Raw genomic sequence first — 12320 nt, 5'->3', positions numbered from 1 at the left:
ATAGGTCCTAAATGATCATAGCCTGCGTTACAAAGCAAGTGCTCTATGTCAGGCAGTGTTCCAAAGGCTTACATATACTAACATGTCTACTTTTTGCAACTGATTTTTGAGGCTGATACATTATCATTATACCCGTTTTACTGAGGAAAAAATGAAGACACAAATGGAGTAACTTGCCAAGGCCATGTGTTGATGTGCTGAGATTTGAGTCCTGCAATCTGGGCTCTTAATCACTTCACCAGCCCACCCAACCCTCCGCTTCTTTCTCCAGGCTCACAGGAGAGAAGACGTAAGAAGAGGAACCTGGCCAAGTCCAGAGGGCTTCTCTGAGGAAGTGAGCAGAGATCTAAGAATGAGGTGGAACTAACCAGACCTAGCCGGGAAAGATCTTTCTAGGAGGCGGAACCCCCAAGTGTAAAGCCCAGAGGTAGAGTGTGTGCAAGGAAGAAGTGAATGAAGGATTCATCTGGAAACGTGGGCAGGGGGCAGATTATGCCAAGGAAAGTTTGAAAGGGGTGATTGTGGTTGGTATAGTCAGATTTGTATTTTAAATACCACCCTGAAGGTTGTGCCGAGATTGGATGGGGAGGGGGTCAGAGGGGGTTTGCTAGACACTATATATATGGCTATTGCTAGGAAGACAGAGGAGCCAGGTTGGGCCAAGGTTAGTGGAGGCGGGGGCGGGGGGGCGCTCAGGACTGCTGGGTCTTGTTCCCCAGGGGTGACAAGCTGGAGGTAGAGCATAGACTAGAACTTCGAAGCCTGGCCTGGGTGGGGCGAAACAGGCGGAGTCTGAGGGGGTGTGCAGCGGACTGGGGGCCCCGGGATTGGGCTGGACCCGTCGGTCGCTCCACGCTGTTGGGTTCGGGGACTGGTTTCCAGGTGGGTGGGACTGTGCGCCACCCGCAGCCACACCGCTGTCAGGATAGAGCTGGTCCAGGAGGGGCGGGGCCTAGGTGGGCGGGGCGCCGGGCCGCCCGCGGCCACGCCGCTTTCGTGGGTGCATTCCTGGCTCTCCAGCCCGGGGCGGAGGAGCGCCCGGGCTGAGTCTGCGGTCCCCGCCGGGTTCGGGGGCTGGAGGGAGCTAGGAGCGGGGCCGCGGAGGACCCAGGTGAGCAGGGACCCTCTGCCGGGAGCGGGCCCGCGGAGGCTCGAGGTGAGCGCGGACCTGGTGCGGGCCCAGCCTGCGCTCACAGCCGCCAGGGGGCGAGCGGCGGCGGGGCTGCGGGAGCTGCCCCCTCCCAGTACTGGGGACCTGGGCGTCCGCTCGGCGGTGTGGGGGGGGTGGAGGGGACGGTAAATCAGTAACCCGCAACGCACACAGGGCCTTTTGTCCCACTCCGTCCAAAGAGCACCCTGCCCGCGGAGCTGGTTACTCATTGCCCACCCGGGCGGGGGCGGGCTGGCTGTCTCTGCAGCTCCCCCTGAGGACCCGCCGACTCGCACCTCCCCCCAGGGTGGCGGGGTAGGGGTGGAGGAGGAAGAGCGCGCCGGTCCCTCAGCTGCTGGACCGTCTGCGAACCCCGAGTCGAGATGAGAACGGTGAAGCTCCCAGAGGTGCAGTCATTTGTCCAGGGTCCCCCAGTGCTTGTGCGCTAGAGGCGAACGGGCGGCTGGAGGCGAACCCAAGACTGCCCGGTGCTAGAGTCAGGCCCTTCGGCCCCATGTCCGCGTGATCCAACTAAGGGCGCCGAGTTGCTGAGGTCAGGGTAGCCTGGGTGTGGAATAAAATCCCCAGACCTCCCCACCTCACTCCCAACCGGAGCTGTGGCCCCAGAAAGCTGCCCTCCCTGCAGAGGGGAGGGTGGGAGGATTTTTACAGAGGGTGGGAAACTGGAGGTGGGTGCTAAGACAGTGGCATCTGAGCCAGGTGTAGAAGAGAAATGGCACACAGGTATGAGCAGCAGAAAAGACGTGCCCAGTTTTGAAAGCCTGTGGCTGAAGGGGCTGACTGCCGGACCAAAGATCGGCCGGCCAAGGAGACCTAGGATGCTGGACAAACAGTGGGCACTGAATCCTGCTGGACACGGACAGTCATTAGAGCTCTGGAAGCTGGCAGGAAGGCGGTGACAGTTCCGGCTTGTAATTTTTAAAGCCCTGCTGCTGAGTCGAGGCTGGAGAGCACAGGGAGTGTTCACAAAGGCCCAAGTTACAGATGACCATGGCCTACTCTGGGTCCAGGCAGGGGATGTGGGTTGTCCTGGAGAAGGATTGAGGAAGCAGAATGGACTAGAAGTTGGGAAGGGCAGGGAAAGGGATGATGCTCCAGCTACAGGTGCAACCCAGGAAAGAAGCAGTTTGAAGAGGGAGATAATGGCTTTGGCCAGGACGAGCTAAGTACCCCCTGCCTCAGAGCCAGAGCTGGACTGGGTTGGGGGCAGCAGCTGAGGCGAGAGGGTGCAGTGGCCTTCCTGGGCAAGGTAGATCCAGAGATAACAGTGCCACCTAACTGTTACCTAGCCCCAGGGAATAGGCAGTAGGCCCCTCGGACCACGCTGGTCACCCTCTTCCCCGCCCCACCTGATGCTTGGGTTTGAGTGTTCCTTTTAGGGGTTGGAGACATCCTTAGTGGCCTCTGGAAGAGGGTAACCAGATGGGGTGGGTGTGTACATCACACCTAACAAGAACAGTGCCAGAACTGGAGGTGACTGGCCGAGGGCAGACCCAGAGTACCCGTCCTCCTGGGGAGGGGAAGGGGCAGGGGAACATTCCAACATTCTATGTACCCAGCTCCTGCATATATTCTCTTTCGTCCTCAATGCAGTCCTGTGAGGACAGCGGCCCAGACGGGGCCAGGGACTTGCAAGTTGATAAGTCAGCATTTGAACCTGCTTTTGTCAGACAGCAGAGTCTATACTCTTTACAAGAGCCACTGTTGCCTGAGATGAGGTTGTGGAGGAAAAGCAGAGGTATTCCCAGGATGCTATTCTGGTGCCAAATGAGGAAGCACTTCTGCCGGCCATGGGATGGGCTGCTGTGTTAGTAGTGAGCACCCTGCCACTGGACGGATCCAAAGCTGGTTGTGAAAATGTCAGCGATGCTAATAAGGAGTGGGGGTCAGATCAGATAACATCCAGATGCTAAAGTTTGGCCTTGTTTTATATTTCAGATTCTCCCCCCCCCCCGCTCTTCAGCAATAAATTCATTTATTCAGCAAAAAAATAAATTATGTGTGCTGAGAGCGAGCAGAAGATATGTCTTCATTCTCTGCTTGCCTCCAAGGAAAGAATCCCCAAACTGCCCTTTCTGTGAACTTGTGCCAGGGGCTCAGCAGGACCCTCGGAGAGCAGGAAGCCCCACCTCGCCTCCCTGCACAACCTCCTGTGGGGCAGCCTTGGGCTCTGCAAGAGCAGACCTGCTTCCAGTCTGCCCTGCCGCTTGCGGGGGAGGGGGTCTCGGACAAATGGCCCGCCATTTCCTGTCTCAGTTTTCTGATCCACAAAATAGGGGAACAGCGCCAGCCAAGGTGCACATGAAGCAGGGGCTCCTCTCCCTCCCTGTTTCAGGAAGGCCGTTGGTGGGAAGCCCAGCCTGGGCCCCGTGAGCAGCAGGAAGGAGATGCAGCTACTGTTGGCCCTGTTAGGAGTCCTGCTGAGGGCGCGCTGGGCTCCAGCTTTGTCCTTTGAGGCCTCTGAGGAAGTGGAGCTGGGTATGACCTCTAAGGTGGGAGAGGGTGGCAGGGGTGGGAAGAGTGGGCACCAGGAGGGGACTGCTGGCTGAGCAAAGCTGGAGAGGATCCTGGCCCAAGCCCTGAGAAGGTGGCAACAGGGTAGGGCCCAACCACTGAGACTCAGTGTCTGGCTCCCAGCAAGCATCCACCTATCTCTGTGTCCACGTGAGAGGACTGGCCTTGCAGGGCCCAGGGCCCTGATCTGGGCTGCAGAGCTGGTGGTGAGCCCCTTGGCTGTGTGTGTGCGCGTGTGTGTGTTCTGTGTACTGTGTGTAGCTTGGAAGGCCCAGGCGGCACATGTGTTGTATACACTGTGAGAGTGATGTGCCCCCGAGTGTGGCGTGTACCCTGTATGTGGCACCTATAGCATGTGCCATGTGTGTGTGGACAGTGGCATGTCTAGTCCAGCATGTGTGCTATGCACCGTGTGTGTTGTGCACCAGAGGCGTGGCCTTTGCCCTGTGCGTAGCGTCTGTTGCATGTGGTTGTGTATGTTGAGGGGCAGTAAGTGTGCAGCACGTGTCTGAGATGCTTATGCCCTGAGTGTGCAGCATGTTCTGTGTATGTGGGGGGCTGCCTCAGCCATGGCTGTGGGGTTCGCTGACCTTTGCCCTTGGCCCACAGAGCCCTGCCTGGCCCCCAGCTCGGAGCAGCAAGAGCAGGAGCTCCCTGTGGCCCTTGGGCAGCCTGTGCAGTTATGCTGTGGGCGGGCTGAGCGTAGTGGCCACTGGTACAAGGAGGGCAGTCGCCTGGCAGCTGCTGGCCGGGTACGAGGCTGGAGGGGCCGCTTGGAGATTGCCAGCTTCATACCTGAGGACGCTGGCCGCTACCTCTGCCTAGCACGAGGCTCCATGCTTGTCTTGCACAATGTCACCTTAGTTGTGGATGGTAAGGGGCTTTGACAGGGGCTAAGGGGTGCCTGGGGAGAGAACCCCGGCCTAGATCCTAGATCTTGACACCTTCTTCTGTCCTTGACATAGACTCCTCGACCTACAGCAATGGTGATGGGGACCCCAAGGCCCACAGTGGCCCTTCAAATAGGCACGTTTACCCACAGCACGGTCAGTAGAAGTCTTCAAGGACTCATTTCCCTATCTCCCAGCTGGTCCCTGAGAAAAGACCTGTGTGGAAGCAGGTGGTCACCCTGGGGGCACTAAGTTGTCCCTTCCTCTCCCCTCCAGCACCCTACTGGACACACCCCCAGCGCATGGAGAAGAAACTGCATGCAGTGCCTGCTGGGAACACCGTCAAGTTCCGCTGTCCAGCTGCAGGCAACCCCACTCCCACCATCCGCTGGCTCAAGGATGGACAGGACTTCCACGGAGAGCATCGCATTGGAGGTGTTCGGGTGAGTTTCCAGGTCCCAAGGCCACTTGCTCCTCCTTTCATCCCATTGGCCCCCTCATACCTATAAGTCAACCCCCCAGTTCATTCTCTAATGAAGAAGGCCGCTGTGTGGCCCCAGAAGGAGCACGAGACGGTGGAATTGCACAGCTCTGGTTCAAATCCCACTCTGCCACTCTCGGGCAAGTGACAGCCTCGCAGCCTAAGTGACTCCATTTGTCAAGGGGGAAGGATCACTGACCAGTATCAGTTAAGTTCTGGCGGCTCATTCTCAACGATGAGACCCTGCAGGGTCAGCTCCAGGCTGTGCTGAGGAAACCGAGACTCAGAGGGCAAAGACTGGCTGAAGGTGGCAGGAAGAGGCCGGACTAAAACTCAGGGCTCAGACACTTCTTGGAGCCTCCTCCTCTGTCCCAAAGTTCCTGGCCTTGGCCTCACCATCCCCTACCCCATCCCCGTGGACAGGGCTCTGTGGCCCCTTATGGACACTTCCCCTTCTCCCAGCTGCGCCATCAGCACTGGAGCCTGGTGATGGAAAGTGTGGTGCCCTCGGACCGTGGCACATACACCTGCCTTGTGGAGAACTCAGTGGGCAGCATCCGCTACAGCTACCTGCTGGATGTGCTGGGTGAGCGGACAGGCAGGCGAGGCGGTGAGGGGGTGGGAGCCCAGACCCCGCCCTCAGGTAGGGCCCGGTCTGCCAGGCAACATGCACTCAGTCGTGGATGACTTCCTCAAGCTGCCCAAAGTGTCCCGGTGGGTCTGAGGGAAGCACGGGGTAATGTGGGCCTGGAGGCGCAGGGCTCGGCCGGGAGGAAAAGTGGGACAGACATGGAGGCAGAAGGTACAGGCTGCGTATACCTACAGCCTTAGGCATAAAGAATGCAATGAATCTGTGGAGGGGTGTATGCCTGGGGTGTGGCGTGTAAGCGGGGAGCCATGGAAGGTTTCACCAGGGGACAGACAAAGTCTGAGCTGCTTATCGGGAAGGTCCCTCCCTTGAGCTGGGCGGGAGGCTGGAGGCGGGTGACCAGGGTGCGTCTGTGGGTGCCGCTGGTCAGGGTTGACGGCCGGCCTGGCCCCCAGAGCGGTCCCCGCACCGGCCCATCCTGCAGGCGGGGCTCCCGGCCAACACCACCGCAGTGGCGGGCAGCGACGTGGAGCTGCTGTGCAAGGTGTACAGCGACGCCCAGCCCCACATCCAGTGGCTGAAGCACATCGTCATCAACGGCAGCAGCTTCGGGGCCGACGGCTTCCCCTATGTGCAAGTCCTGAAGGTCCAGCCCCTGTGGCTCCTGAGCCCTACCCTTCTCCCACAGGGGTCACAGGGGAGTCCCCAGCTCCCTGGCTAGCCACAGTGTGGCCCCAGGCCCTGCTGTGACCCCTAAGTGTATCTCTCATCCCCAGACTACAGACATCAATAGCTCAGAGGTAGAGGTCCTATACCTTCGGAACGTGTCGGCCGAGGATGCAGGCGAGTACACCTGCCTGGCAGGCAACTCCATCGGCCTCTCCTACCAGTCGGCCTGGCTCACGGTGCTGCCAGGTGAGCACCTGATGGGGCCAGGAGGGGCTGCAGGATCCTGATTTGCTCCGGAAGTGGGCTGTGACCTGCTGGGTGGACATTCTTCCTTGGCCTGTGGGATCTGAGCTTGGGACATGGTGTGTGGATTTGTGTTTGATTCTGCAAGTAGCAGTCCCTTTGTATGTCCACATGTGACTGTCAGTGTGACCCGGAGGTATGCGAGATTGGGTATAATTGCAGCTTTCTTGGTGTGTGCTCCCCCGTGTGTGTTGGGAGTTGCGAGGGCCCGAGTTCGAGGGCATACAGCTGGGCATCTGAGCAACGACTGGTCAGTTATGTGTCTGTGTGTCTGTCTTTGGACAGAGGAGGACGTCACATGGACAGCAGCAGCGCCCGAGGCCAAGTACACAGACATCATCCTGTACTCGTCGGGTTCTCTGGCTTTGGTGGTGCTCCTGCTGTTGGCTGGCCTGTATCGTGGGCAGGTACTCCATGGCCGGCAGCCCCGGCAGCCCGCCGCGGTGCAGAAGCTGTCCCGCTTCCCTCTGGCCCGACAGGTACCATGCCATCCCCGCCCCCGTGTACTATAGTGAGGCTCGCAGCCTGCCTTCCCACCAACCTAGTCTCCCATTCTGCAGTTCTCCCTGGAGTCGGGCTCCTCGGCCAAGTCAAGCTCATCCCTGGTGCGGGGCGTCCGGCTCTCCTCGAGTGGCCCCCCCTTGCTCGCTGGCCTCGTGAGTCTAGACCTCCCTCTGGACCCGCTGTGGGAGTTCCCCCGGGACAGGTACACTGTATGGAGTGAGGGTGTGGATGACAGGCAGAGATGATCCCCAGATGGCTGAGGCCTCAGCTTTCTCCATTTTCAGGCTGGTGCTTGGGAAGCCCCTGGGTGAGGGCTGCTTTGGGCAGGTCGTGCGTGCAGAGGCCTTGGGCATGAACCCCGCCCAGCCTGACCAAGCCAGCACTGTGGCCGTCAAGATGCTCAAGGGTGAGTGTGGTGGCCAGGAGGGAGGGGGGTTGGTACTAACAGAAGGGGCTCATGGTGCTACCAGGTGAGCACTGGGGGCCAGGAAAGGCTGCGGGTTCCCACCCTTGGGTCTGGGGCCCAACTCTGCTACTGACCTTGGCAAGTTACTTCTGAGCCTCAGTTTCCTCACATGTTCCTACCTCCCAGTCCTGAGGTGCATGGAAAATGCCTGGTGCATTAAACCGTACCATGGAGATAATGGAGACTACAAGGCTTTGGGGTGACGGGTGTGACATCCCTCTGTCAGTTTTGGCCCCACATCAGCCTGGGCCTCGAGTAACCTTGTCAGCCTTGCAGGCTTCCGCCTCATTACCCACGATTCCCCGCTAACCACAGTCTCAGCCTCCCCTGGGCCTTCCCAGGTCTGTCCTGTTGCATCTACCACTCCAGGAGAACAGCGTGTCTGCTTAAACTCAGTCCCAACCCCCAAATAGAAGCTCCAAGGAGCTTGGGACACACCTGGGACCTACCATTGGGGCTTCTCACTGCTGTCCCCCAGCCCCCTCTGTAAGAACAGTCCAAACCCAAACCCATATTCTGCTCCCCACCCTCCTCTCTGCACAGCTGGGGCCACCTGGCACTTTCAAGGAGGAAGGGATTGAGAAATGTGCATTGTGAGGCCTGGCGGCAAGGGTATGTCATTGGCCCAGGGCCACAGGTCAGCCCTGGGGGCCCAGCCCCTGCTCCACAGCCTTCTTCCAGGCCTCCCCTAGCTGCGCCCCACTGGCAGCTCCCTGAATTCCCAGGCCAGATGGACGCCAGATCCTGGTCAGACAGACCTCAGGGCGCCAGCCTGCTTTCCGCCCCCAGGAGCTCTCACCCCGTTCAGGGACTAACGCCAAGCCCTGCAGACGAAGCTTCCTTCCTATTCCCCCTCTCCTGTTTCCTGTTCCCCCCACTGGCAGGCCTACCTCTTTTAGATCTTTGATCTTTTTGCATCCTCGCAACTGCTGTTGAGAGGTAGAGCATGATCCATTGTCCCATTTCATACAAGAGGATCCTGGTTCAGAGAGGTTAGGTGACTTTTTCAAGGCCACACAGCCTTGCAGGAACTCAGGCCCCGAACTTCGTGACTCCTGGCCCAGCACTCCGTGTCCTGCCCCCTACCCAGCACTCCGTGTCCTGCCCCCTACCCACAGCCGCCCTTGTGTAGTCACCCTGGCTGTCCTCCTTGCAGACAACGCCTCTGACAAGGACTTGGCAGATCTCGTCTCTGAGATGGAGGTGATGAAGCTTATCGGCCGGCACAAGAACATTATCAATCTGCTGGGTGTCTGCACCCAGGAAGGTGGGGCAGGGTGGGCCTGGGGCGGGGGGCGGCTGGGGCGTAGAGCACAGTCTCAGCAGCCCCTCCTTGTCCCCCCCTCGCCTCCACAGGGCCCCTGTATGTGATTGTGGAGTGTGCCGCCAAGGGAAACCTGCGGGAGTTCCTGCGGGCCCGACGCCCCCCAGGCCCTGACCTCAGCCCCGACGGGCTGCGGAGCAGTGAGGGGCCACTCTCCTTCCCTGCCCTGGTCTCTTGCGCCTATCAGGTGGCCCGAGGCATGCATTATCTGGAGTCTCGGAAGGTTCGGGCAATGGGCAGCACTCTAGGCCTCTCCAACTGCTCCATTTTTACACCTTTATGCCTCTGGCGTCAAATGTCCCCAACTTCTCCCTCTCCTTTTCTTTATCCTAAGTCCTTACTACCCCGCATCTGTACGTAGTTGACTGCACGTCCCCGTTCCATCCTCATATGCTCCCTAACCAAGAGGCAGGGCAGGGAAAGAGGCAACACAAGAGAGAATGGCGGGCCTGGAACTTAGACTGCTCAGGTGGCCCCTCTCTGAATCCTGACTTCCTCATCTGTGAAACGGGTGATGATCCCCACCCACCAGGTTCCTGGGAAGTGCTGTGTGTCCTCATATGCCTGTCTCCTGCCCTGTCCCCAGTGCATCCACCGGGACCTGGCTGCCCGAAATGTGCTGGTGACAGAGGACAACGTGATGAAGATCGCTGACTTTGGGCTGGCCCGTGGCGTGCATCATATTGACTACTACAAGAAAACCAGCAATGTGAGGGAGGGCGGGCAGAGCTGGGGGCGGGGCCACCTGTGGGACTGGCACCGATGCCCTCTCCTGTCCCTTCCAGGGCCGCCTGCCTGTCAAGTGGATGGCACCTGAGGCCTTGTTTGACCGAGTCTACACACACCAGAGTGACGTGTGAGTCCTGGAAGGTGGAGGTCCAGAATTCTGCCAGGATCATTGTCCTACTCCATAGAAAGGGCAAAGCACTCGCCCAGGGTCATACAGCCCTGGAACCTGAGTGGAACCAGACTTCAAAAGAAGCCCCAGTCCCCACACCCCATGGCAGATCATGTCTGCAGGGTCTCCCGTCCCAGACCCAGGAGTAGGGAGTGAAGCTATGCCCTGCTGAGCCCTGGTCCTGCCTCCAGGTGGTCATTTGGGATCCTGCTGTGGGAGATCTTCACCCTCGGGGGTTCCCCGTACCCTGGCATTCCTGTGGAGGAGCTGTTCTCACTGCTGCGGGAGGGCCATCGGATGGACCGGCCTCCTCACTGCCCTCCAGAGCTGTGAGCCCTCGCCCCACTTGCCCCAACTTTCCAGTCCTCATCCTCTGCCTGACCTTGGCCTCAGGGTCTGGCCCCGGGGAGTGGTCAGCACCAACTTTCCCTGTGGCGTCTGCCTCCTTGGCCGAGTGGGGGGGCGGCGCTGGCGTGGCTTCTGTGCCCATTCACTGAATGACCCCACCCAGGACCATGAGGTTCTCCTCTCACCTGAGCGTGAGGCTCCTGACTCTGCCCCGTCCCTCCCAGGTATGGGCTGATGCGCGAGTGCTGGCACGCGGCGCCCTCTCAGAGGCCCACTTTCAAGCAGCTGGTGGAGGCACTGGACAAGGTCCTGCTGGCCGTCTCTGAGGAGGTACTGCCCCCTCCTGCCCTGTCACCTCCCTCTGCCCACTTCTCTCTGGGCCCTCATCCGAGCTGACTATCAGGGCTGACCAGCACCGTTCCCTCGCAGTACCTTGACCTCCGCCTGACCTTTGGACCCTACTCCCTGGCCGGTGGGGATGCCAGCAGCACCTGCTCCTCCAGCGACTCTGTCTTCAGCCACGACCCCCTGCCACTGGGGTCTAGTGCTTTCCCCTTCTCTGGGGTGCAGACTTGAGCGGGGGCATGAGGCCATGTGAGCAGGACAGCCCGCAGCCTTGTGCCTGCTGGCTCAGCTGCGACCCACTGGTGCTTGACCGTGGCAGCTGCAGGCCCGGGCTTCAGGTTGCTGTCCCAGATCTCCAGGTCTGCTTTGGGGAGGTCCTGGGTCCTGGGGTCCCTAGTTGAGGCTTCTGGCTCTGGCCTCGGGTTCCACTCCAGCCTCAGGCCCTGGCCTTGCCCTGGGAGTCATGGCCCCACATTCTAAAGGCCTTGTCATTCGAATGGCCAGAGTGTTAGGGCTCCGCCTGGCGTCTGGGCCTTGGCACTCGGTCCTGGTTCCAGGGCTTTGGCTGGACCTGGGTGCAGGGCTGTCCCAAACCTCCCTGCTTCCCCCAGCCTCCCCTCTGATTCTTGTCCCAGTGTCTTGGTGGTAGGAGCTTCAGCCCCTGTGCTCCTGAAGCCAATGGCCTTTTATAAATTATTTTTTTGAAATAAACCTCCATGTGCCTGGTGTCTTCCTTGCAGCGGATGGAGCGGGAACAGGGTGGAGGGACCCCAAGCTGGGAGTTCTGCCTGGGTGACAGACGGAGGGCTCAGTGCCCAGCCTGAGATTCAAAATCCCCCTCCAGCTGCCTCACGGCAGACCCAGTAGCCTGCGTGCGTCTCTGTTTTGGTCTCTTGCTGGCACCATCTTGTGTATGTGATGGTGTGAACGAATACTGATGGGCAGAAGAGCCTACCAGGCAGGACTCCTGTACCCTCTGCACATGTGCGTGCGTGTGTGCTCTGGGCCTGTCACCAAGGGAGCTGGCAGCGCCCCTCCCCCATCTGCTCAGCATTAACCAAGCTGACCGTAAACACAGCGTGAAAGCCCAAAACCCAGCTTCGAGGCTGTCAGCGGCTCCCATGGTGGCTCCCACGCTCTGCGGCTCAGGCTGAGGGTTTGTGGGGGCCGTGCCCGCCCCACTTCACCCTGGCCAGTCTCCCAGGCAGCAGCTGGTTGCCGCCTGTCCGGCTGGGCTGCAGCTGTCCCTGCCTGCCTGGTCCTTCCCTGGGGAGCCCTCACGGCCCTGTTCTCAGATGCCCTCTGGGTGGGTGGGGAGGATCAGCTTCCCAGGGCTCTGAGCCTGGACCTTGCCCCAGCTCCATCCCAGCAGTTACTGCCGCTCTCTAGCCCCTGAACTGTGGGGTGGGGGCGTGTGATCCAGTGCCTGGCTCCCCTGCCCTGCCTTCCAGGCATAGGACAGCCCAACCAGGACAGACCCTTTGTGGAGGCCCCTTGAGTTGCCCCATGACCTCCCAGGGGGTGGCGGCTGAAAATACGTACAGGGTCGGTCAGAGGGATTGGATATAAGAATCTGGGGTTGGGGCCACCCTGGAAGACTGAGCAGCAGTTCATGGCCCTGCTTCTTTCCTACTTTGGGTCTCCCCACGCCCCCACCATGCCTCTCTGACTCACTATGTCCCAACCTGAATTACTCATACCCCTCCAAAACTGTGCCTCCTCCAGGGCCCTCCGTCTCAGAGAAGGCACAGGCCAGAAACCAGGGAGTCATCCCGACCACCTCCTTTCCCTCAGTTTCCCTCAGGAACCCTAGTCCCC

General features: G+C 59.8%; 1 protein-coding gene across 1 annotated transcript; it reads left to right on the top strand.

The window, feature by feature from the left end:
- Positions 1–987: 987 nt before the first annotated feature.
- On the top strand, positions 988–11176 carry FGFR4 (fibroblast growth factor receptor 4). The gene is made up of 18 exons (XM_033096952.1): positions 988–1111; positions 3507–3649; positions 4295–4558; positions 4651–4731; positions 4852–5018; positions 5519–5642; positions 6101–6291; positions 6422–6560; positions 6903–7096; positions 7178–7323; positions 7406–7527; positions 8744–8854; positions 8944–9134; positions 9498–9620; positions 9697–9767; positions 10001–10138; positions 10382–10487; positions 10587–11176. Exons 2-18 carry the CDS (start codon positions 3559–3561, stop codon positions 10731–10733), a joined length of 2406 nt encoding a protein of 801 aa, XP_032952843.1. The 5' UTR covers positions 988–1111; positions 3507–3558; the 3' UTR covers positions 10734–11176.
- The last annotated feature ends 1144 nt before the right edge of the window (positions 11177–12320 follow it).

This window comes from Rhinolophus ferrumequinum, chromosome 24, assembly GCF_004115265.2.
Source record: "Rhinolophus ferrumequinum isolate MPI-CBG mRhiFer1 chromosome 24, mRhiFer1_v1.p, whole genome shotgun sequence".
NCBI lineage: Eukaryota > Metazoa > Chordata > Mammalia > Chiroptera > Rhinolophidae > Rhinolophus > Rhinolophus ferrumequinum.
Note: the sequence above shows the minus strand (reverse complement) of the source record. Positions and strands in the feature narration are given on the sequence as shown.